The following is a 26,054-nucleotide window of genomic DNA, read 5'->3' as shown; positions in this document are numbered from 1 at the left end:
CTGTTGTGCGCTATATAAATACGAATAAAACAAAACAAACCATGTTGGTGCAAAGACAGCAGTATAGCTACGTGGCGTTCAAGAGGAGACTGCGTGCAGCTGTATATAAATGAATGCTCCTATATCCCGCAAAGCTTAAGATCTTCCACAAAGGCAAAGTGCACTTTGATACCCCAGAGGAGGTGGCTACATGGTTGGATGCAAACGGCTGTCCGGAAAGGGAAGAGGAGCAAGGCCAGCAGGCACACGATAAGTGAACACAATGCTATGTATGATGAAGGGAGGGAGGTGGGGGCCGAGAGCAAAGACTACACACTTGGTAAATTAAAACATGTGGCAATTGGACATTTGGGACCAGAATATAACTTGCAAAACGCAAAATGGGCAACGATGAGAGCGCTTCGCCCGATGAGTAAACTTGGAGATACAAGATGGAGAAGGTCTACCCCCGGGAATTAGAGGAGTGGGACCGCCGCTAGGGCGATATCACCCTGCTGGGCTGTGAGTACGGCACTTGCTGGAAAGGGCTAGATGCAGGGGTGCCTGAGATCCAGGGATGGAGCGGGTTTGCAGTGGAAGTTGGGAAAGGGTGGGAAGGAGGGAGAGGGGGGGAGGGGTTGGGGTCGTGGAGGGGTTTATAGCTAAGGGCAGTTTCTGTTGGGGAACAAGCCTACACGAAAAGAGGGAAGAATTGAGATTCGGACTGTACTGGTGGAGGGAAGAGTGGGGACCTAATAAGTCATGGGAGATCTTAAAATAGTTACTTGTAATGTTAGGGGGTTAAACAGTTTTTTAAAAAAGATATAAGGTCATGATGCATCTGCGCAGGCAGAAAATAGACATAGCACTGCTACAAGAGACAGACCTAACGCAAGAAAGGTTGGAGGTGGTCCGGAAGAAGTGGAGAGGGACAGTTGTGGGTGCAACATATTCAGCATACGCCAGAGGAGTGATTACCTGGGTTGCACCGCATGTCCCGTTTCAGCTACTGCATTCCACGGTTGCCCCAGACGGTAGGATGGTAATAATAAAAGGGTTGGTGGAAAACAGGGAAATAAATATAAATACATACACCCCTTATCAGGACACTGTGGCATACTTCAGAACTGTATATAACAAACTGAGCGGGAGCCTAGGGGGGGCGGTGATTTGGGGAGGAGACTTCAATTGTGTATTAAACCCGAAAATAGATAGATCGGACACCAAGATAGATAGACCCACCCCAGCTGCTAGGACATTGCAGCAACAGATAGCGGATTTCGGGTTGGAGGATGCGTGAAGGTCGCACCATCCACAGGACAGACAATATTCGCACTATTCAGCCCCCCAGAACCTGCACACTAGACTGGACTACGTGTTTGTCACGTGTGAACTAATGATAGACATAGCACAGACAGAATATAAAGCGAGGGTCCTTTCAGACCACTCGCAGCTGATATTAGTATGGCAATATCGACCTCCGAAAGCGAAGATACCGACATGGCGCCTCCGAGCAGAAGCGTTAAAAGACCACGTTTTTAGGGACGATATGAGAGAGGAAATAATAAGCTATTTGGAGATCAACACCGGCAGCGTGGAGACAGCTGATATGATCTGGGAAGCTTTTAAGGTAGTAGTGAGGGAGATAGCCATAGCCAAGTCCAAGGGGCTACAAGGAGGGATTCTGGCGGAATTCCAAGAAGCAGAAAGGGAGCTAGAAACAGCATTGAAAAGGGGATGTAACACTAAGGTAGAGAAGAACAAGTTTCTTATCTGGTAACGTTCTTTCGATGGGATGGTCCGACGACGTATTCCATATCTATGACATGTAATCACCACAGCTGTGCTGCTTCGGAAACTTTTTTCTGCGTCGATGACGTCGATGCGCCGTCGTCGAGGACCTCCTCCGACGTCCGACGTCATCCGATGTGATAAGTAGGACGCACGACGCCCATAGCCTCAGTTGTAGTTTTTTCCCCCAGAACGTGTGACATTAGTCAACTGCCAGTCAGACACAAAGCCTTGCGGAACGTAAGCTGCAATCACAAAAGAAATTCTGCAGCGGGGAAGGCAGGGAGGGAGCGATATGGAATACGTCGTCGGACCATCCCATCGAAAGAACGTTACCAGGTAAGAAAGTAACTTGTTCTTCGAGGGGATTGGGTCCTCCGACGTATTCCATATCTATGACAGACTCCCAAAGCAGTACCAGAGCAAGGAGGAGGGAAAGAATTTAGAATCAAAATTTAGAATTGCCAATCAAATAGCAGAGCAAAGGACCGCCTTGCCAAAGGCCAGATTCTGTCCTCGGATGGAATCGAGGGAATAGTGACGTACAAATGTATGTACTGAAGCCCAGGTGGCTGCATCACAGATGTTGCGAATAGGAACACCCCTCTGCAGGGCAGTAGATGCAGCCATACCCCTGGTAGAATGGGCCCGCAAGCCAGCCGGTGGGTCCTTACCAGCCAAGCGGTAATACTCCGAGATGGCCAAAATAATCCAGCGAGACAAAGTCTGTTTCGTCACAGCTTGTCCCAAATGCTTTCCAGCGTAACCAATAAAGAGTTGATCGTCCACTCTGACCCGGGACATGCGTGAAACATAAAAGCTTAAAGCTCTCCTAGGATCAAGCCTATGGAGCCTCTCCTCTTCCTTACCAGGATGCGGAGGAGGATAGAATGCCGGAAGAACAACCTTCTGGGCCAAATGAAATTCCGTCACTACCTTCGGAAGAAAATAAGGACGAACTCTAAGGACAACCCTGTCCTTGTGAAATACAGTGAAGGGCGGCTTAACTGAAAGTGCCTGTAACTCACTCACTCTGCGAGCGGAAGTAACCGCAACTAAAAATACAGTTTTCAGGGTCAACAGTCTCAAAGGACAAGAATGTAAAGGCTCAAACGGAGCACTCCTTCAGAACAAGGTTCAAATCCCAACCGGGCATCTGGAAAGGTAACAGAGGGAATACATTAATGAGCCCTTTCAGAAACTGAAATTAAAGGAATTTTAAAATAAGAACACTCCTCAGACGAGCGCTTAAATATGGACAGCACCGCCAGGTAACCTTTAACGGTACCCACTTGCAAGCCCCTGTGGGCTAAAAATAGCTAAAAAGACATAACCACAGGAATGTCACATGAAAAAGGATCCACATTCTTAACCCTGCACCAGTCGCAGAACTTTCTCCAATGGCAACGGTACAGGGATTTTGTTGCCGGCAGTCTGGCCGAAAGAACAAGTTACTTACCAACTGTAACGTTCTTTCGATTGTATGTTCCTCCCACGTATTACTCATCTTAGATATATCCTTGGAAGGACACAATCCATTCGAAGCAACACCTCCATCACGTCTTCAGGGAGGTCCCAATCCTTATAACTCAACCTTTCAGAAGCCAAGCGTGAAGGTTGAGGGATCTGAGCTCTGGATGGAGAACCTGACCCCCCTCCCGTGAGAGCAGATCGTCTCGGTAGGGAAGACGACGTGGAGGGCAGATGGACAAGTCGAGAAGGTCCGGGTACCACGTCCTCTGGGCCCATGCCAGAGCAATGAGGATCATCCGGGAACCGAAACTTCATAACCTCTGCAACACTTGCGGGATGACGGGGACTGGAGGAAACGCGTACAGCAGTGGGAAGGACCAATCCACTACGAACGCGTCTCCAAAGGCTCCTCTTGGAGGAAATTCCTGCCAGCAGAACCTTTTGCACTTCTGGTTGACACTGGAGGCGAAGAGATCCACTTGAGGGGTCCCCCAAAGGGCGAAGATCTGCAGGAGAATCTCCTGAGCCAACTCGCATTCGTGAGAGATCGCACTCTGCCTGCTCAGAGCATCCGCCGCACAGTCGGCAGAAAAGCCTTCAGGGCAAGCCTCACGGCCCTCAGCTCCAACAGATTGATATTGAGTCTGGACTCCGACGGAGACCAACAACAGCTGACTGTCGGCTCGTTGGCATGAGCTCCCCATCCCGTGAGGGAAGCGTCTGTCACGATCGTCACCTCCGGCCAGAGCAGCCAACATGGAGCCCCCCCCCCTCATCAGATTGCCTTCGACAGCCCACCACAGAAGGTCCTGGGCGACCGAGGGCGGCACCTGCCGGAGGACTGAGACCACTGAAGCTTGAGGGTCCATTGCAGAGATCTAAACCTCAACCTGGCCTCCGGCACCAGAAGAATGCAGGATGCCATGAGGCAGAGCTACCTCAAGAACTTTAACGCCCGGAGCGTCTGGGCAAGTTGAACCTTGTGCACCATCTGCTGAATGTGAAGAGCCCTTACCAGGGGAGGAAAACACTGCCCCAGGGATGTGTCGAGCACCGCTCCGATGTACTGGAGCCGCTGTGTTGGCGTCAAGTGGGACTTCTTTAAGTTGAGGGAGAAGCCCAGCTTGTGGAGGGAGTGGCAGGTGACGGACAGATGATCCAGGACTAGCTCAGGAGAGCACGCCCTGATCAACCAATCGTCCAGGTAGGGGTAAACGTGAATCCCCCCTTTCCTGAGATGCGCTGCCACCACCACCATGAGCTTGGTGAAGACCCTCGGGGCGGAGGTCAATCCGAACGGCAGGACCCGAAACTGAAAGTGCAACCACGAACCTCAGGTACCTCTTGTGCTTTGGATGGATTGGCACATGAAAATAAGCGTCCTTGAGGTCGAGAGACACCATCCAGTCCTGAAGTTGAAGGGCCTGGAGGACTTGAGAAAGAGTAACCATCTCGAACTTGTCCTTCCTGAGGAGCTTGTTCAAACCGCGCAAGTCCATTATGGGTCTCAATCCCCAGTCTTTCTTCGAAATCAAAAAATAAGGGGAATACCATCCCTTGTTCCTCTCCGCTACAGGCACCAGTTCTATGGCGCCTCTCTCCAGCAGGGATTGAATTTCCTGCGCAAGGAGCGGATCAGGACTCTTCAAAGAGATTCACTGGTGGATTGTCGTGAGGCCTCTGCCTGAAAGGAAGACAGTAGCCGTGGGCTATGATCTCCAGAACCCACACGTCCGAAGTAATGGCACGCCATTCCACCAGATGTGTCATGATGCCCGCTCCCGGTGAGCCGGTTCAAGCCCTGCGTCCCCGAAAGCGGACATCCAGTCCCCAAGGAAGGACCCAGCAACCCCATATAGGGGCCCTTTGGACAGTGTCCTGGCGCCTATTGCGCCAGGCTCATAAAAGACATCAGTCCTGGCGCCATAGGCGCCAGGCTCATTATGGGAGTGCTTGGGTGCACTTACCTGATGCAGACCATGCTGCAGGATCCCGGCCTCCTTGAGGCCTGAAAGTAACTACTTTACCTGTGGGACTAATTTACCATCCGGGCGTGGTCGGGGAAGGATACATAGCTGGAACTTCTTCCAAGGCTATTTAAACCCCACCCGAACAGCCACACGTGCTTCGCGTTGTTCTGCATCTAGCAGCTGGACGCTCACCGTGTCTGCTCCTGCATACTGACTTCTACCACGCCTGCCAGCATCCTGGATCACCTGCAAAGGAAGAAAAGAAGAGAACAGAAGAAGGAAAAGTCCTTACCTGCTAAATCTGCATCCCGGAGACATCTCGCCGACAATCCTGAAAAGGAAAACTTATTTAAAAGCTCATCGCGTCGATCGCTGCAGCGCCGCATTCCACTCACCTTCACAGGGCGCCTCCATGTTCAGCAGCGATCATCTGGATTCGCAGTCACGCCCCAGCGCCTAGGGAGAAAAAGACCAGAACAAAAGGTGAGAGAGAGACGGGAATAAGCAAAGCTAAATCTCCATGTTAAGACTTACCTGTTGATTCATTCCCTCTTCATTTCGGGTCCGCGCCGCATCCTGGCATTTCCGGAGCCCGGCCCCTAAGGGGAAAAAGAGACATCAGCGTTAATGAGCGAACGAAAAGACATTACCAAAAAACGCTCATTAAAGACTTACCCGATTTCTACAAGGATTTCACCTCTCATCTCGGGTCGGTGCCTGTTCCCCGGCATTCCGTACCCCGGCCCCTATGGGGAAAAAGACACTAGCATTAGTACATTAATGCATGGACACAAGGGGAACCTCTTATCAAAAAACTTACCTGGAAGCCAAGCAAGTTTGGTTCTCACCAATCAGAAAATCCAGTGAAGTAACTGGATACCAACGCGCCCCTGCATCAGAAGCAGGATGGGGAGCTCGTCCTTCCAGACCCTAAGGTGAGACGCTACGAGGAATCACAGAAGGGTTTCGAGGAGGTTGAGAGGGGAAAGTGGGAGGCCGATTGCATTACCCCGCAGACAGTTAATCCCCTATTTTCGCCTACAGAAGGATACTTCTGCGAGCCAGACAAGCCAGATTTGGGGGTCCGGTCCAGTCCGTCTTCCGTACCCTGCGCATCACCTTAGAAGAGGTCACAGCAGCGCGAACCAGGCCAGCGCCTCCGTGGGAGTCAGGTGAGCGTAACAGATGCTGCGCCAGCCTTCCCCCAACCGGAGAAGCATGGGTCTCATGACTGAGCTGAAGCGGCTGTGGCAGTGCCTGAGGGCAAAGAGGCAACTGTTTGCACGCCTTGGCACTTCAAGTACCTTGTTTTCCACCTCTGGCACTCCTACGGTTGCCCCTTTGACTTGCAGCTCCTCTCGACTTACTAAAGGACGAGTAATATCGAAAGGAACCTTCCCTCCATTGCTGTCCCCTAGGACGAAAAAGGCAGAGGTTGGCGAACTGCAGCGCCCAACGACTTCGCTACAGATTTGGAGGTCTGCAACCTCTCAAGACTCTTGTCAGCCTTGCTGCCAAAAAGATGATCACCATCAAAGGGCATGTTGAGGAGGCGGGCTTGCACATCAGGAGCAAAACCCGACTTCCGCAACCACGAAAACCTACGTATTACAGTGCTCGCCGCCATGGACCGGCTGACGCAATCAACCATGTACAGACCCGACTGAACGGATTCACAAATGGCGGCATCCTTGCCATCCTGAACAATAGCAAGGAAACCATCCCGTTCCTCCCCCTCTTGAATATGATCAGCTGCTAGGGAAATACAGTTCCACAGAGTGTGCGTGAAACGAGACAAGGCACAAACTGAGTTGGCAGCCTGAAGCGCCATACCCCCAGAAGAAAATCCCTTCTTCGCCCAGCCTTCAAAACGTTTGTCGTCCCTATCAGGAGGGATGGTAGGGTACAACGCCTGCTTTGCTGGGGCTGTAGCCGCCTGCACCACCAAACTCTCAAGAGTAGGGTGCCTGGTCAAGTAGCAGGGGTCGCCACTTGCTGGGCGATATTTCTTCGGCAATGACTTGCTCACTGCCGGGAGACTCTCCGGAGAAGTCCAAGCTGCAGCCACCCTTCACTGCAAGGCCATATCGGATGGCAGTACCGGGTCAGTTGGTGGACCTTGGTCGAGGATATCAGTCAGATCATCCTGCTGAAAATCCCCAGGGGGGCAGACCACCCCAGGTAATCCGTGACCCTCAACATCAGGCGCCGATAAGAGGAGTCGGCATGCGTGCCAAGCTCAGGCCTACCAAATTCCACCTCCGGAGAGGTGTCGAGCCCACTGGCGTCATGCAATGACTGGCGCAGGTCCTCAAGCTGGCTATGACCAGAAAGGAGGCCATCAGTAACCTCTGCAGGAACCTCACCTTCCTCAGACCCCTCATCCACCTCAGAAATATAATCCAGAGGCTGGAAAGAGGGAACTGAAAAAGGAACAAAGACATGTTTTGCCAGAGCCTTTCCGGGGGATTCCCCCATACCGCGAGGCATCCCCAACAAAGCCGCCTCGAAAGGCGTCAATGGAATCGGCGTCGAAGTCGAGCACAGCGCCGACAGCTTCGACGGCGTCGACACAGGCCTCGAGGGAGGAGCCCCGAGCGTGTCTCTCGACAGCCTGGGCGCCGATGACTTCCTCGGAGGTGGGGCCTCGAGAGAGTCCATCGACGACCTTGGCGCTGCCGGCGTCGATGTCTTCCTCGAAGACTGCACAGGTTCTCGTGGCCTCGAGGGCGTCGAGGTCCGGGACCTGGAACGGGCATGTCTAGAGCGGCCATCCTTGTCCGACCGGGACCTCGAAGGCGCCTGGTGGTCGCGACGACTGCTCGAGGCCGAAGGCGGACGAGCGGTGTCTCTAGCACGGCCACGACTGGAGTCCTCAGACGGCACAGACAGACTGGAGCCTTTCGATTGAAAAATCGCCAACATCTCCTTTCGGAAGGAATCCCATTCCTCAGGAGTGGAATGCTTGTTGGTACAAGCAACCTGCCGACGGGCGGAGTCCTCGGAAGAGGATGGGAAGGCGACCTGTGACGGTGCTTACTGGAGTGCCTCGAAGAGGCAGAGGAATGGCGGGACCGACGCCCAGACCGAGAACCCCCAGACTCACGACGACAATGCGGAGAGTCGCCCCTCGAATCGTCCGTCGAAAGACCAGTGGAACGCAACTTCCGGGGCTTGGCCACCTTACCGACCGACAGCAGCTTCTTTCGCTCCTGCAAGACCTTCGATGTGAGCGATTGGCAGTCGACAGAGTCGTCAGTATAATGGTCCTCCCCGATGCACCAGAGGCAAGCGTTGTGCTTATCGGTGAGCGACATCTTGGACCCGCACACCCGACACTTCTGAAAACCCAGACCATGGGGTGGAAGAAGCCGAAGACATCATGACAAGTAGCAATGAAGAAACAGGTTCGAGGAACCGAAAGAACAGGATTCAATAGAATCAAGGCGCGCCGAGATCTCCGAAGCGAACACGTTCGTGGAAAAAACTGAACTGAGGCTACGGGCATCGTGCATCCTACTTATAACATCTGATGATGTCGGCTCGACGGAGGCCCTCGAGGACAGCATATCGACATCATCGATGCAGACGCCGAAAGATTTTCCGAAGCAGCACAGCTGTGGTGATTACTGTCATAGATATGGAATACGTCGGAGGACCCAATCCCCTCGAACGAAGCAATACTTGGGCGGCAACAGAAATGTGCGGGATACTGGGAAAGGTTGAGCAACCTCAAATATAATAAATATATAGAGAGGCAGCATGCAGGGGGGGGGGGATATACCAGGGAGAGTCCTGGCTTGGCTATACAAATTGAGACTCCCAGACCTACGACTAGAACGATTGCGAAAGAGGAGGGGGGTATAGTAGACACTCAAGAGGGAGTTAATCAGGAATTTGTAAAGTATTACCACACCTTGTATGGAGATGCGGAGGAAAGTGACAGCAGGGAAATAAGATACACTGGAGCATATTGAACTGCCGCAGATTAGCGCAGAGGAGCGAGAGGAGCTAGATGCACTGATCACTCTAGAAGAATTGGAAGAGGTAGTGCGGCAACTCCCCACTAGCAAGACCCCGGGGTCAGACGGACTCCCCAACGAATTCTATAAAATGTAAAAAAATTAGAACCCCCCCCCCCAGCTTTTAGAGATGCTAAATGAGGCATTTGAGGTTGGAAGACTGCCAGAGTCCCTGAGAGAGGCGATTATTATACCACTCCCTAAATCCAATAAGCCAGGTGGCGAGTGCAGTTCTTATAGACCCCTGTCGATGTTGAATCAAGACAGTAAAATATTGACGGCGGTCCTGGCAAACAGAATGAGAAGAGTCATTAATAAATGAATACACCCCGACCAGACAGGCTATGTCCCCAATAGGAACATATCCAATAATCTTAGGCGACTCCATCGAGTCATTGAACATTTAAATGGGGATATGGGTGAGATTGCAATAGTTTCACTGGATGCGATAAAGGCATTTGACTGTCAAATGGCCATGGCTGAGGGCGGCCCTGTCCAGTTATGGGATAGGACAGGGTTATCTCAAATGGGACAAATTATTATATAGCGCGCCGCTGGCTAGGGTGAAGATCGGAGCGGTGATATCAGAGAGGTGGCAACTTAGTAGAGGCACTAGGCAGGGATGCCTGTGGTCCCCCATGCTGTATATCCTGGCCTTGGAGCCTCTCGCGATATACCTGAGGCAGCAGTATGACATAGTAGGGATCACCATACGAGGGGAATCGTATCTAATCTCCTTGTACGCCGACGACATGCTGCTGTATTTACGCTACCCGGAAGAAAACCTCCAGTTAGTCCTGGAAGTGATGAGGCGCTTTGCTAGGCTCTCAGGCATAGCTGTGAACCCTAATAAATCTTGTATATTTCCACTGGGCAGATATAGAGGGGTCCCAATATAGCGGTTACCGGTCTTGCAGATACCATGGGAGGTCAGTACATTCCAATATCTCGGGATAGACATCTGCCATACGGTGGAGGCAGAGTATCAATGTAATACTGAGAAAGCAGTCAGGAATATGAAAGAAGTGTGAAGTTCTGGGTGACGCTCCCCTTGGCGATGATGGGAAGAGGGGCGATGCTCAAGATGGTGGTCCTGCCCAGACTGTTGCATTACTTTGGGAATATCCCATATTTGATACCTAGGAGAGTCTTTGCCAGCATAGACAGCATATGTAGAGAATTCCTTTGGCATGGGACAAGGAACAGAGTGGCCCTTTGGAAGCTACAAAACTGATATGACAAAGGGGGCATAAGAATACCAAACTATGAAATTTATTATATAGCAAGCCAAGTACAATACATAGCTAAATGGCTCTCTGAGAAGCCAACCTCGGAATCCAGGCTGTTCAGACTGGACTGTTCCCCATTTTTCCTAAAAGAAATTATATGGCTGCCCAGAGTGAATGTGGAGGGACGCTCAAGGATGAGGACACTAGGGTGGGAGATATGAAAGAGCATGTCAGATAATGGAGAATCCATCCCGGTGTTCCCCGCAGGTTCCATTAGTCGCTCTGGCGGGGGAAGAAAAGCAATTAAAGCTAACGATTCAGAAGCACTGGGAACCGGTTGGGATAGCAACAATGGGTGACATGTGGCAAGAGGGAAGCATAAAGGACTTTGAGGGGCTGATGGAGGAAATGGGGTTACACAAGGGGCAGTACATCACATATCATAGGGTGGTGCAGAGAATTAAAGAGACGTGGTCAGAAGTTGTACTGGCTGAAGACCCGGACGCCACTATAGACAATATACGACATAGCGTAGGGGGGTCATTAAATATCTAGAATATATGAACTGATGATGACCAAAGCGGGAAAGGAAGTGGTACAACTCAGACAGGACTGGGAAGAAGTGGGCGCCCTAATGAGTGACAGGATGTGGGAGCGGGCACAAAGATATCACAATAAAGTGTCAAGAAGCGCTAGATTACAACAGATACAAATATATATAACACACAGGGCGTATATGACACCCCAAAGGATAGCCAAATTAAAAAAAGCAGGACGACAATCATGCCCCAAATGTGACGAAGAAAACGCTGGAATGGTACACCTGTTCTGGTCATGCCCGATATTAGAGAGATTCTGGGGAGAAATGGCACATATGATGGAAGAGAAAGGGAGTCAAATGGTGGTGGACACGGTGTGGGCCTGTCTGATAGGAGGTTTTCCCAGACCACGTAAACTTAAGCATGTGAGTAAATTGAAAGACCTAGCGTATGTACTAGCAAAGAGAACAACTGCTATGGGGTGGAAGGCATGTCATAGACCATTAATATAAGTATGGTGGAAAGATCTACAGAAATGGGCAGAGGTGGAAACTGTAGTATGGCAGGAAGCAAGCAATGTTGGCGGGGAGGAAGAGGCTGTAACCTTGATAGCTTGGAAACAACTAATAGCTGAATTATTTGGGCCCACGCACGATGGAGCAAGTGACCAGGATTCAATATGAAACATTGAAAATGAAACCCTATTGCGAGATGGAGAAACATGACAGGAGGGAGAGTAGGCTCGGGAGGGAGAGAACGGGCGAAACAGTGGACATGGATAAAGCGATGTATATTCAAATATTGTTATATGCACTGTAAGTTTGGTTTGTGTTGGTTGTTGAAATAAAATCAATAAAAATTGTTTTAAAAAAAAACTATAGGGAAGATAGGGTCTTGACCTATCAACCTAACCTTGCGATCAGGAGGGAGTAGTGCTGCCTCCTCAGCTGTTCGCTCAGACATTGAAAGTGACCCAGATTCTCAAGGGAGAAAAGATCCCAGTAGGCCCGAAGAACTTTGAGATTAAAAGCTATTCTGACCACTTATTTTAATAAATACCCTTGGACTTCCTGTAAGAGTGTCATGGCCATAGGGCAAGGGCCCCGGCCTCCATCACCCACAAGGGCCACTTGGACCCAGTCCTGGCCTTTGGCGCCAGGCTCATGAAAATCTGTCCTTGTAACGCTCTGTGCCTAAGGCACGTGCATCGGGACCGGGCATGACCATAGGACTGCATTGGGAGGCACGTGCTGGAATCCTTGGACAAGGCAAGGTGGAGCCACAGGGCGTGGCTAAAGGGAGGGGCCGGAGCCAGCCTATATAAGGCCAGCTCAATCTCAGGCCCTCGCGTTACTCTGCTTTGCAGTGTGACGCTTACCGCTGAAACTCACCTTGATTCCGGCACTCCAGTTCCGAAGTCCTCTGCACTTACCTGATTTTCGGCCTCTCCATCGCTGTAGGCGCTTACCTGACTCCAGCCTCTCCACCTCTGTGCGTGCATCACACTTGCATCCGCCGGAGTCGGGCTCTCCTCTCTTCCGATTCGGACTACCAGTGACTCGGGAGCATCTTGCTTCTCCTCCGCTTCTCTGCGGAATCATCCTCCGGAGCCATCGAACCATCTCCCAGTTTCCGGACTCTGCTCCACGCCATCGGACCGCACCTGCAAGGGGAAAGAATACAACAGGTTAGACACCTCACAATCACTAACTTTGGGCTGCATCTTACCTGAGTCGGGACTTCCATCATACCGATCAGTGTACCTGTTGTCCTCGAGAGCCCATCTTCTCAGGAGTACCCTAAGAGCCATTCTACGCGGTCGACCATCATCTTCACACCTATTTGGGACGAGTAGAGTCATACCAGGAAATCATTACGGCTCATCATTCCTTCAATACTCACCGCTAAAGACATAATTAGAAAAACTTACCTTCAAGTGGATCGGTCACAGCTGGTCTGGATCGCCACATCGCGGCCCAGGGAAGCAACTAGGCCCTCTCTACGCACCCCTGCTTAAGAAAGCAGGACGGAGAGCCCAACATCTCAAAAGAACAGGTGAGCTTGCATGGGAAAACTCTTGCGCACATTGTTCTGGTGCGAAAGGGGTGAGGGGATTCAGGATACCCACACACTCTCCTCATTACCTATCCTCTCCTCCCAGGCACAACACCAGTATCCAGAACCTGTTCCTTCGAGGCAGCTGGGGGAGATAGCTGACACTAGGGAGCCAAGTCGAGGGAGGGCTCCAACCGTGCCCCAACGCCCCCGCAGAGACCAGGTGAGCGTAACAAAGTCAGCGTGATTCTTTGTGATGGGACCACCCTGTCACACAAAGTTTAATTTCCTGATTTCGGATAAAGGGCTAAAGACCAGTGCCTCTCTTCTTGGGTGTTATAAACACATTTGAAAGGCGCATGGTATCAAAGTAAGACAGACAAGTGATCACAGTTCAAGGCTGTTTATTGAACTTTATCTGGGGTCTGAAAAACGCCCATCTAAACCTAAATCTAAGATGGGAGCAAGCTACGACCATCAAATCATAACAGTCCTAGTCGAGTCTACTCAAATAAAAAGGGCCTATACTAAAAATCCTGTTGCCAATCCTTACCGCTATGCTCCAAAATAGTGTGGGATAATGTTCACAAAAGAAAGAACTTTTCACAAAATGATAGGTCAGGATGTTTAAGCCGTTGGCCTAACTTACCCACGTTTTTAGCACGGGACAAGGCGGGTCACTCGAGTGCAGCACACTCTTGGGCTTCGTTCGCACAAGGTCACAGTTCCTTTTACCAACATCAGGGCCTCTTGCTTCAGAGGGCCTGTTGTAGCAGAAACAACGAAAAAAATTTGCTTTCCAAATATTCATGTCGGGCGATTCACTCTTTGCCTTGGATCACCCTCAGTAGGCTCAGATCCTTCTTTCACAATTTGCCTTCCCAAGTCGGGTTCAAACCAACTTTAATTCGCAGGCATGCCTCAGTCGTGCTCACATTTGCCACAACAATATCTTATCGGGTGAGTTTTAATGTTCACCCGGGATCCCACTCTTCTGGGCTCAGATCCCCGTTTATACAATCAGTCTACCTCTTCCGAGCTCAGACCAATTTCAGTTCACAGGCAATCGAAGACTTTCGAATGTGCATGGGATTCAACTTAACCCGCTGCAGGACCACTTCGATTTCACAGCTCAATAATATTTACACGCTCATGGGGGTACCAAGCAGAGACCCTCGAGTGAGCACCCACATGGCGACGGACCACTCTATATCTGGTACCTATTTCAGCTTCATAAAGTTCAATTGCATAAAAATTCTTTGTTCATACTGTGTTGCTGCATGCAACCTTGAGCATAACCCGGTCTGCTATCAGTTTCTCCCGACTCACCGGCTGTGCTGAACTCGCTGGCGATGCTTTGCTGTCCAGGACATTACCACAGTGGCAATCGCTTCTCCCCGCCTTGGCTATCAATGCAGGAGGGTCCTGTGTAACTGACACATGCTACACCTTTTGTCAGCTGTAATTCCGTCTTTTATTTCTTTTCCTTGCGGCTTCATGAAAGTCGCAATCATTTCTTGAAAAGGACAAGGGTAATTCCCTCGTCGTCCTCACTGGTCTCGCCACCTTTGCTCCTCGGTTTAAACTGCTATCTTGGAATTGCTGCTTCCTCATGCGTTTTGCCTTGCTCAGAGTGTGCTTTCGTGCTCCACCTTTTATCTGAGTGGGGAAGTGTGATGGAGGTCAGGTATGTGTAATTATCAGTAATTGTCTGCCTCTGCCTGACCCTTGGGTTGGGACATGTTAGACATACGGCTCTGGTGTTAGTTCGTTGCCGCTCACGATTAACTGCCTGCGAGAAAGTGTTTGTGTCGCAAAAGGGGGGCGGGCTAGTTGAGTTTATAGGTATCCTACCTGGTAGGATGGCGAAAAGGTGCCACAAGGAAGGTGACACCGCGTCTCACCCTTCGGTGTCCCACTTCCACTCGCCGAAGAAACCTCATCCAGGGGATCCTCCCGCACTGGTCGATCCCCAGGAACTGGATCCAAAAGCGATGGCTGTGTCCTGGCCACCTGGATAACAGATCCCCGGGGAATAGCGGGCGAGACACCTTCTGGTTTCTCACAGGTGCTACATGGAGTATGTGGTTCACACCTGTATCATACGTTCAATATAATAGAGGCATGGGGAATTATTGCAACTATTTATGTGTTGTAAATATACTTCATGGCTGAGCAGGGTTCCCTTTTTTTCCCATCCCTTAGCCTTATGTTTACTGTGCTTAACACCAGGCACTGGGCATATACTTACCCTATACTCAACAACTGCTTCCCCACCTAAGGGATTAAAGCCTTCCAACCTTATTGGGTAAGTAATCAGAACTTCAAGAAAATTAAGACTCCACACTTACTTCCCATCAAGGGCACTCCAATACACAATTCATAGTGTGTTTAATCATCAATTATAGACAATAAAGACAAGTTTTTACGATCGCAAAATAAATTGTAATCCATGTATATGCACTTATTCTAAAAACAATGTATAAACCTATGCAGTTAAAAACATACAGTAGATTTCACCTTTCACACAAATTGAGACCCGACACAGGTGAATTTGTTCACATTCATATTCACAATTTTTCTAAATCAATTGCACTAAATGTACAAATTATTATTCATTCCTAAACCCGACTTGTCCAAGTTTCCATCCTTCGTGCTTCAAAGTGCTCGACATTCATCAGGGGCTGTCAACTATTTCTGTATGTGCGTTTTCTCAGTGCATACCCATCTACCGTGTACCCATGCTGTCTAGGAGAAATTTCCTTCATGACCAGCTCCAACTTTGACAGTTGCTACCGCACCCAGCGACAATGCTGGGTGCTGGGGCGAATTCAAAAAATCACCAGTTATTCTCTGCTTGCTAGCTTACAACCTTGAAATGTGCATGTCTCTAGAAAAACATACTTTCATTTTGGGCACATGTCTGTGACCTTTTGTAGTCTGTGATCCTTACATTTTGCCGAACACGAGCACACACCAATAAAGTATTCAGATCTACAGTAAATTATGCCATGATTACTGCTTTATCATTTGTGAGGTGTTATCCATTTCAAAATATAGTATTTGAGATTTAAATGAGGCACGGAGCAGGTCACAGAACACATCCACATCCATTGGAACACATCCACATCCACTGCTCAGAGCCTCAGAGTGACATACACTTACCCTGTCAGTGGGTATGGTCTATAGCCCCCATACTGGTTGCATACATACACTGTGTTAATAAGCATTATGCTTAACCCAAAGTACTTTACCTTATAAGTATTCTATGGGTAATTACATTGTATATTGTTTAATATACCAGGGCATTCTCGAGTAGTAACTATTGGGACTAACTGTACCTCCCTGCCAGCCTACCTCCTCCCTTGAGTGAAGACTGGCTGCTCGGCCATAGCTACCACTTAGAGAGTGTATTCCATCTATTGGTTGGAAGAGATGCCTTACCATTAAGTTAGATGGTTTTACATCCCTCAGTGGGTTTATGAAGAACCTCTCCAAGAACATTGTGACAGAGATGGCAGTCTTTTGAGAAGCTTTAAAGGTGCACATTTGAGGAATGCACAGGTAGACACAGGCAGCGATTCGTTACATTATATGAAGGGTTCTGGATAGGATTGAATAGGATCCAAGACATCTTGAGTATAAACATGAATTTACATGAGGGTCAGTTTATTCTAAGTGACACGGACATAAAGATGTCTTTCTATGACTAACTCCCTAGATTCAACAATCTCGATTCAGCCATTCCAGCAATAGCTGCACCTTAGACACAAAGAAACGTTATTTGATTAGTGGACCTTTACACCTTGAAGTACTTTGTTGAAAGGGGGGTCAGTAGAACATTCCTGAAACTTGTGAAACTCCTTTATATGCTATTCCATGCAACGGTTTACACCAAGGGAGTTATATCCAAAACACTCACATTACAAAGAGACACTCATTGAGCCACTTGGATGTAGGGCAGGCCACACCATAATGACAGAAGTATCCATTTAGGATCCCAGTGTTCTCTGGACACGGGAGTAGGTGGGGATCTTGCCTATTTCCTACTCTAAATTGGTGTTCTGTTGAGATAGGTTTGAAAAACAGTGAATGGAAGAATACACATTTGTGAAATACAATTTTTTTAAAGAATAGGCGTGGCCTATTCTGTTGATCCAGGACCATGGACTGATATTGTAAAATGCTGCTGAACATGCTTGGTTTTCTTGAGTTGATGACTACACACCCATCATGTACGATATCTGGAAAGGAAAAGATTAATTATGTGTCATCTGTGTACTAAGGCTAGAACCGAGGCATAAGCTGACCTAAAATGAACTGAAAACAGGCGCAGTCTGTCAAAGGAAGTGAAAGTATTGGGACATACAATGCAGGAAGAACTCAGCCAGCGTCATACTGGTTCCTCCATGCTGATCAGAACTAGGAGAAATCGAAGCAGGACGACACAAATCAAATGTCTCAAAACACTGCTGACTGCAATCGTAGAAAGACATACCAGATAAATGCTGCACCCGAGCACCAAAAGCCGAAATACTGGTAAATGTTCACAAAAATTGCTGAATTAAAATTTTCCAAACATGTGCAAGGCAAAAAACAAGCAGGAATTTGGTCTGCCCTCCAATTCTGCCCCCCCAAACTAATCTTCACCAATGGTGCATAAACAATATGTTGGCAAAATATTTTGGAAATTTTTGATGCAGATAGGTCAACAGGCAACCAAAGTAATAAACTGTCCGAAAGTACCATTCCTATGGATGTTCCACGTCAATGGGCTATGGTGTCACAAGTGAATAAACACACTTGGAAAACTGCTACTTGTGCCAGATGTGTATTATTCTGCTGATCACAATTTTGTCTACAGACACACACTGGTGATTAATTTGCCAAATGACACACAGCATAAATCACTGTGTTTCATAGCTATCAATTAAAAAAGATAATTAAGACCAGGAAAGCCATCAGAAAGCTAAATAGACACTTTTTAGATCTTCGGTGTTCAAATGGGGCTTCATGGCTCCATAAGCTACACATATTGTAACACAACCATCAATTCACAGGGGTCACAACAGTAAGACTCTTGCACTGACGTTACTATTTCGATTTACTTAACTGCTCAAATTCAGGTGGAAAAGGCAGCTTTTTAAAGGCTTTACTTTAGAAGGGAAAGTTAAAAAAAAGATGTTTACCTGAACTTTTTGCAGTACTTTCACTGGGTGATACATTTGCCACAGCCTTTGGTGTCTCTTTCTTATACAAAGAAATTCCACAAAATATTTTTTCAAGTTCACATGAAAAAGCCTACAGACCAAACCAAATTTGAGTTAATCAAGGAAAATATTATCCAATGCAACATAACTAATGAGAATCATTGCTCTTAACCCCTTCCCACCCTGCTAAAATAGAGCTGCGCGACGTGTATGGCGGCTGCAGCCATTAGGTGATGCAGAGCCCCTTGGCCCGCCATTAACACCCCTTCCCCACAAAAGGCCCGGGTCTTTCTAGGACTTTCTCTTCTAAGCCTTTCTGTGTGGGGGTATTAAGGGAATCACTTTGGCGGGAGTTTGAAAAAGGGAGCAGGGATGGGCAAGGGTTTTTAAAAACTCACCTATACTTTGCATAGCTGTTGTGCAAGAACTGGCTGTGTTCCTGCTGTGTTCTCTCCCCTTATGCTTGATTCTCTGAATTGTAGTTTCTTACACCAAAAGCTGTGCAGATATGGTTCAACGATTAGCTTCTAATTTGTCATGAGTATCTTTTGGTGTTTTTGATGGCGTAAAAATGTATTTTAATAGGCAAAAGCATGTTAAGATGGCGGAAGTTCTAGTGACCCATTTTAGGGGGGGCAGGAGAGGGAAGATTCTACACTAAAGCGTGGAATAATCTTGAATTCATTTCCCAAGGCTGTGGGGTGGCCGGGGCTCATGGTAGGCCTACTGGTCATAAAGCCATGGTGTATAAACCTTGGTTGCCTACTGGGTTCCGGTGAAGGTGGCCAGGAATAGCCTTTGTTGCTCTCAATATAATCATTTGATTGTAATCAAAATGGTATGTGTTCTCATGGTAGTTTGTGCGGGGTGTCGTCACAGACATTATGCTTTAGACGAAGGAAGGGGGGCTATTGAATTGTAAATATTTCATTGTCTATGCTGTGTTTTTGATAAAAGCAGGCAGGGCCCTTTTCCTCATACATCGAGTTTTTCTGTGGGACCTGTACTGGTCTCTTGCATCAACTATGTATGTGTATATGAGTGCATGTGTATTTTGTTTTCCAGAAATCTGAAGCCAAAATAGTCAAATAGAAATATTACAGAAAGGAGATTACGATATATGATCTAATATGGGAGATTTACAAGGACAGAACTTTGTGAAAGAAATTAAGATGCAAGTCTATCTGTAAATTAGCAGCATTATTGTTAGTTATATGACAGTTTGCAAAGGAAAATGAAAGAAACTAATTCCTTACATTCTTATTCATCAGTGCACATGGTTTAAATCAAACCTTACACTTAATCACAATATCAAAATGATATCAAACAGTTACAATATTATCACATTTACAATTTCCAAAACACACACTTCATTAAACATATTATAAAACATTAAAATCCCAGTTTAGTAAATGATTCTTTCCTACTTCATGGCTTACGCCCACTTATACATAAAATTAATAGAAATCGCAGAAGAGCATACATTGGCTTTAAAGAGAATGAAGGCCCAAAAATGTTCCCTTAAAACAAATTAATGATTATGTACAAAGTCACCAAAACATATGATGCACAAATTGATTAGGACAGGGCATGACTTAACCATGTGTTTCACTCTCAATAGCTTCACAGCCATATCTGCAAAAAGAATCACACGCCCACCCCTGCGCCCCCAATTGCGGATACTCTATTTTGCACGTCATTATCAAGTTAAATCGGCATTTCCTAAAAAAGGGGGAAGGAGATTGGGTCAAATGGGAACTCCTTTCGCCCAGTTTTGTATGCTCTGTGGCTATGTACGTCAATGGTTAAATGCTTTAATGTTGTCACACGTCTCACCAATCCTGATGTTTTAATATCCGTTTTGCTCTATCCTCAGTTTTCCATGATATATTCCAAAGACACTCCTCTGTCAATGCACAATTTTCCAACTTTCTCTACGATGCTTTTATTATTCCATGCAATTTATTTAATAAATGCTTCATAAAGAGAATTCTGAGGGGGGCACTTAAAATTCCGACATAATTTAATTATTTTTCATAAAACATGGAAATTGACAGAGTTCAACCCCAGCTCCAAACGGATCACTCAAACCGGGACACAATTAGGAAGACCCAAAACATATAGTCATATCAACCCTTCAATTTTAGAATCTAATCCCAGCATTTTATGGCAAATTCCAATCTACATAAGAGCCGGGATTACCTTCCCTACAGAAAAAGTCCTGTATCTTTTGTCCAAATACATAATTTGTGCTTGCATCTGCCGGGCCTTTCCTTTCAGAGAATCCACCATCCTGATATGGTTACCCCTTTTGGAAATCATAAAACCTAGGTGCTTAAGTTCGTTAACAATCTTGATCTTGTTGTCGTGTAGCCACCAATCATTGGCCAATCTCTTATTTTTGGCCCCGGAAAATTGGATATTTTGTCTTAGTAGTATTTATGATCAAATAGTTATCTTGCGTATTTTGCTAAAATGCTATTAATATCAGCACTCCAATTTCCGATGCTTCCAGTAGGATGACATCATCCGCACAGGGGGAAATAAACACGGTCTCTGCCAGGGCTCCTCCCAAGTCCTCAGTACACAAATTAAATAACATGGGAGCAAGGATACAGCCCTGCCTGAGCACTCTACTCATTTCAATAGGTGATCAGACGTGGCCCTAATGAGTTCAATCTCACTTTCAGCTTGGTACCAGAATGTAATTCAACCAAAATGCCCATAAATGGTTTGGCAGCTATGAGAAACCAAAGGGTGTCTCACCCACTAGTCCCGGGGATCTCTCTCTCTCAGGTTGCCAGGGCACAGCCATCTCCTTTGGATCCAGACCCTGCCGGTGGACCAGTGCAGGAGAATCACCTGGGTGAGATGTCTTTGATGAGTGGGGGTGAGGCAGCCGATGGTGAGACGTGGTATTCCCCCCTTTTTTGTTCACCAAACCCATCCCATTTTTTAGGATTCTCCAAGGTCCCAACCGCCCCCCCTTTTACACAAACACTGGGCAGAGGAAGAGGGTGACAGAGTAACAAGACTAACTCTTATACATCGTATTGGACATGTGCCGCTAATCGGGTCAGGCAAAGTCAGGCACTTGACTCTGTGCATACACCTGAAACCAATTGGCTCTCCTCACACGGATAAAAGGCGGAACATAGAGACACTCTGAGCAAGGCAGAACATGAGTACGAGCAGAACTTCTGGGGCGAAGGCAAACCTACTGGAGCAGAGTGACTGACCAAGGGACTAGAGCAGCGGGTCGAAAACCCCAGGATTTCCCTACAGGAGGTTGTTGCCGCCAACAGGCCGCAAAAGACACGTGGGGAAGTCCAGGTCCCAAATTAGAAGGCTGCACTGTGTTTCAAGGATGCTAGCAACCCTCCCGGGTGAACGGCAGAGTTGGGGAGGAGTGTCATAACCCGGCATCTGACTACATTCTCTAAGCACTCTGCCACAAACACCTGGAAATTACCTTGACGTCTTTCATTACGGCGGTACCCAGGAAACTACATCTCCCAGCGTCCCCGATCCAAGGAGAGTCACGTGATCCATATGCGATGTGCCTCCCATCATCCTCCATAGGTAAAGCATAAGTATGGCAAGAGAACGCTTCCCCAGTGCTCCTTAACTGTGAGTTTGCTCCTGTTAAGTCACGCTTTGTTTATTTACCTTACCTCTGTTATTCCGACCTTGGACTGCTTTTCGGATTACTCTGCATCTGCTTTGTTCCTGATTTCTGACGCCCGGTCCCTTCTCCCACATTACCTGGTTATCGAACCTTTGCCTGCCCATGACCTTGCTTCCTGTACTAGCCCTAAACAGAACTTTCACTCGGCTGAAACACTTCAGGTCTGTTGCTACCCGACCCCATTGCTTGAAGTGGCATTTTCCTCGCGGGAGTCTGTATCCGCTTTTTGACCACACACCTGCTACTTTCTTCATCACTTCAGCTCTCGCCTGTGACCTGCAGCCACACCTCTCGTGTGCACTATCACATCTCCTCTTTGGACAGTCTGCTGCCTCAGTTCACTGTGCACCTTGGAACTTTTTGTTTTCCTTATTTTAAGTGACACCTGGATGCTCTGCTGGTATACCTTTGTGAGACTTTAAAAACAACACTTATTGGTGAACTCTTATGGACGCTCTGCTGCTCATTGGGAATCTAAATGGACGCACTGCTGTTTCCTTTGGATTTATGTGGACACTAATAGTTGCGCCTCGTGCCGTTCGAGTTAGGTCATTGGGACTTTACCACTTGGATTACCTCTCTTGCACCAGTCTCTTCTAACACCAGTACCTTCACAGTCAAGTAGGTCACCGCTTTTCTCACCTCCATTGCAGGTAAGAGTTGGGTTGTACAAGGGGGGTTGCAGTTAACTTCCAATATCTAGTGTTTATGATATTGATCTTGTGAACTCACCTTTTTTCCCTTAGCTCTGTTGCTGGCCTGACTTTTCACCCAAGCCCCTGGCCTGTCAGGTGTATTTTATCTCCTGCAAGCCACGCTCATAGGGGGGGGGGCGGGGGGTGTTCTGTCCACGGTCTACGCTGCTACGGTTGAACTGTTTGAGAGTAAAGACAGCCAACCAGGGTCAGATCTTCAATTCTCCCTTAGCTCACAACAAGGAGGCACCAAGCCTGTGGTACTAACCTTGACTCATGAATTGGAAATCATAAAACCGAGAAAGAAACGCACACAGCCAGTGAGTTGGCAAGCAACCTGAGAGACCAGTGTGTTAAAGAAAGTTTGAAGTGGCAACATTATATCACAAGTGAAGGCTGCATGCGTGAGGACGAGACGCGAAGAAAGGCAGACCTGTGAATGAACTTTGAAGTAAGGACAGCTGTGCAATCAGCGATACTGAGTAACGTGGTCCGCCGAAAGGAAGTAGTCCACTTGAAAGTCTCTGCGAAAGGTGCATTGTTTGTAGCGATAAAGTAAATGTACTCTAAAAATGAAGTGAGCAAAATTAACCTTGAGAGAAGGGGAAAGTAAAAAGCTGAACATTGAATTGAGCAGAAGTGGTCCTGCCGAGGTCTGTACAAATAAAAACACACACATTTGAAAGTCTTCGACATCCGAAAACGGTCTGAGCCCGACTGAGGGAGACCCGAAGTGTAAGTGGGGGAAGGGAGCCACCTTTCAAGTATTGTTGAAATTTGTTGTGAAAGAGCTGAGCCAGACAGAGGGTGACCTACATGAACTTTTTGTTGAAATGTAAATTGGAAGTCTGGCAAGAGACTTTAACATGGAAGGTCAGGTGGGCCTTGATCCACGTTTTGGAACTGTTTTGTGTTGAAAACCCGAGCCAGAGTGCGTCATCCTGCCTACAGGGCCCGCCTTACTCCGTGTTGTCCAATGTCAGCAGGAGAGCTGATTCAGCCACATTTATTCTTGATATTTAAACACTGATTTTAATTTACATACATATTTCGTCAATACACTTTTTGTACAAGAGATAGGGCAGGCATTATGTTTTGTTAGCATAGGCCATTTTGATTTGAGGGACTTTACTAGGACTGTGTTATTTATTATTTGATGGTTGAGACTACTGCCATCCTAGTTATCCAAATCCCAAAACTTTAATAAAGGTTTTACAAATTGTACCTTTTGTGTCAGTGTCATACCTGGGATACCATGCCTCCCCTACACAGCCCCCATTTAGCTAACATTTCTCCCGATTTATGTTATCGAAAGCCAACGACAGGTCAATGCTAGCCATGAAAACTGCTCTAGATCACTTAACAGACTGTTTTCTTTCATCATTAAAATGTAGCTATTCTGCGATGTCCCGATGCCCTTGCGAAACCCAGTTTGAAAACGGTTTAAGATGTTATTCTCAATCGTCCACTCGTTCAATTCACGCAATATAATTGAAGAAAAAAGGTTTGCATCTGCATCATGGTAGGAAGGATAGCGCAGGGGCAACGCATTTGTCTTGGAAGCAAGACAACGCAACGCAACACAGGTTTGAATACCAATCCCGCTTTTAGAAACCACTAGTTGCTATTAAGCGCAATTTAAATGAATAATTATAATCAAGAAGCACAATAGGGCTATAATTAGATGGATCCTCTTTTGCGTTGTTTTTAAAGAGCGGTACTATCGAGGACCACTTCCAGGACTGACGTTTTATTTTTACCCGCCAAAATGTGTACAAATAGAATATGTAGTATATTGGCCCATCTTAAAGGATTCCCTTTAAATATCAAGTTACATTGCCGTTAGGGCCAGGGGCTCTAGGATGACTAAATAAATGTATTATTCAGAGGATATCTTCAACCTCGAAGTTCAATTTCCAAACCAAAGAAGATTCAAGTGATATCCATCTCTACAGGTTGTGCATACAACTGCAAGTAATGTAATATCCAGTATAGGTTTATCCTGTACAATCTCTTGCCTCCCTTTTAAACCCAACCAATTCCCAGAAATTCCTCTCAGATTTGGTAAGAGCAGTTAACATTAGTTCTGCATCTTTTTATTAAAGTTAGAGATGATCAAAGGGTACCATCTAACCTTTTTTCTATGATTATCTACTTCAATATTAGATCATACTTTTCCTTTCATAAGCTTATAGAAGTTGTCCACATGCGCCCAAAGCATGATACGATCACTCAAATCAGAACATACTAGTTCAAAGTATGTGCAATTCCTGAAAATCCTTCCTGATGAGTAAATATAATCGATAGTCAACGATGCCAGGTATCTCCACCCCAATATGCCACTCAATATTACCATTTAATCTAAACTAATACCATTCCTTAATAAATTGATACCGTAACTTCCTTTTTTTCATGAGTTGTTGCTGGTAACTAGACATGTCCTTCAGTTATGGTCCTTTTGATAGTTATAAGTTTCACTCAACTTCCTGAGCTCCAAAGAGGCTAAATTAAACAGTAAAACTACCATAAAGGAATACTAAAGGGGGTTGGGAGGAGGGTGTATCCCTGTCAGGAACAATGTCTTCCTATTGCGTTTGCTCTTACATACTCCCACTCACTAAACGAAGCCTACCACGTGGAATCAGATTTCTAAGGATGATGAGGAGCTCCGAGGATAGTAGAGAAAGTGGCACACGTAATGCTCTCTGTGTAATATATATTAAGAGTGGAGCATGGAATGATCTCTTTGTAATATATATTAAGTTAGCAGTGAATGCAGGAAGAATGATTTAAGCCCACAACAATAACTCAAGATGACACCAGAGCTGAAAACAAGACACCAGGATCACATCTTGGAAGGCAGCAGAGTAATGAGAATGAGTGGAATGGTGGAATCATTCTTTTGTGGCAGTGTGCAGGGTCACAAGCACTGATGTGGATCGTGCTGCAGAACAATTACGCCAGCAGCATCCCCAGAGTGCAGAAAAGGACAAGGGCCGAGCTGTGTCAGCACGCCCAAATGCAAGTGCAACATGATGAGCTCTTCTGGCCCAGCAGAGCAATCTCATCTACCGGATGATAAGTATGGTTCTTCTTAGTTCTGCTTTCCGGACCCACACTGAGACCAGTGATACAAACCTCTCAGTATGGAATCATTTAGTATGTAGTGCAACAGAGGTCATGTTATGAAGTGGGTTTTTGTAAAGCGCACAAACGCCACAATGTGGTTTCTTGGTGCCAAGTCAGGACACATTGGCAATGCTACCGGAACCACGTCAAAAGTATTTAAATTTAAGTATCTAAAAATGATTGAGTAATGAGTAATAGCGTCCCCTTGGGAGTGTAAGGTTGTATGTATATACAATATATTTTATTCAGGTGAAATGTAGGATTCTGTAAAATA

General features: G+C 47.0%; 1 protein-coding gene across 3 annotated transcripts in view; it reads right to left on the bottom strand.

Annotated features, from left to right (window-relative positions):
• The window catches only part of LOC138489065 (protein mono-ADP-ribosyltransferase PARP14-like), a 1,946,959-nt gene that overhangs the window by 1,062,995 nt on the left and 857,910 nt on the right, over nucleotides 1-26,054 (bottom strand). For all 3 annotated transcript variants that reach the window (XM_069616628.1, XM_069616629.1, XM_069616630.1), the window contains exon 10: nucleotides 18,248-18,359. In XM_069616628.1, the coding sequence (XP_069472729.1) occupies nucleotides 18,248-18,359 (112 nt within the window). The remainder of the gene's footprint in view (nucleotides 1-18,247; nucleotides 18,360-26,054) is intronic.

The sequence above is a fragment of the Ambystoma mexicanum genome, chromosome 9 (genome assembly GCF_040938575.1).
Source record: "Ambystoma mexicanum isolate Mex_15411 chromosome 9, UKY_AmexF1_1, whole genome shotgun sequence".
Classification (NCBI taxonomy): domain Eukaryota; kingdom Metazoa; phylum Chordata; class Amphibia; order Caudata; family Ambystomatidae; genus Ambystoma; species Ambystoma mexicanum.
This window is presented reverse-complemented; position numbering and strand designations above follow the sequence as displayed.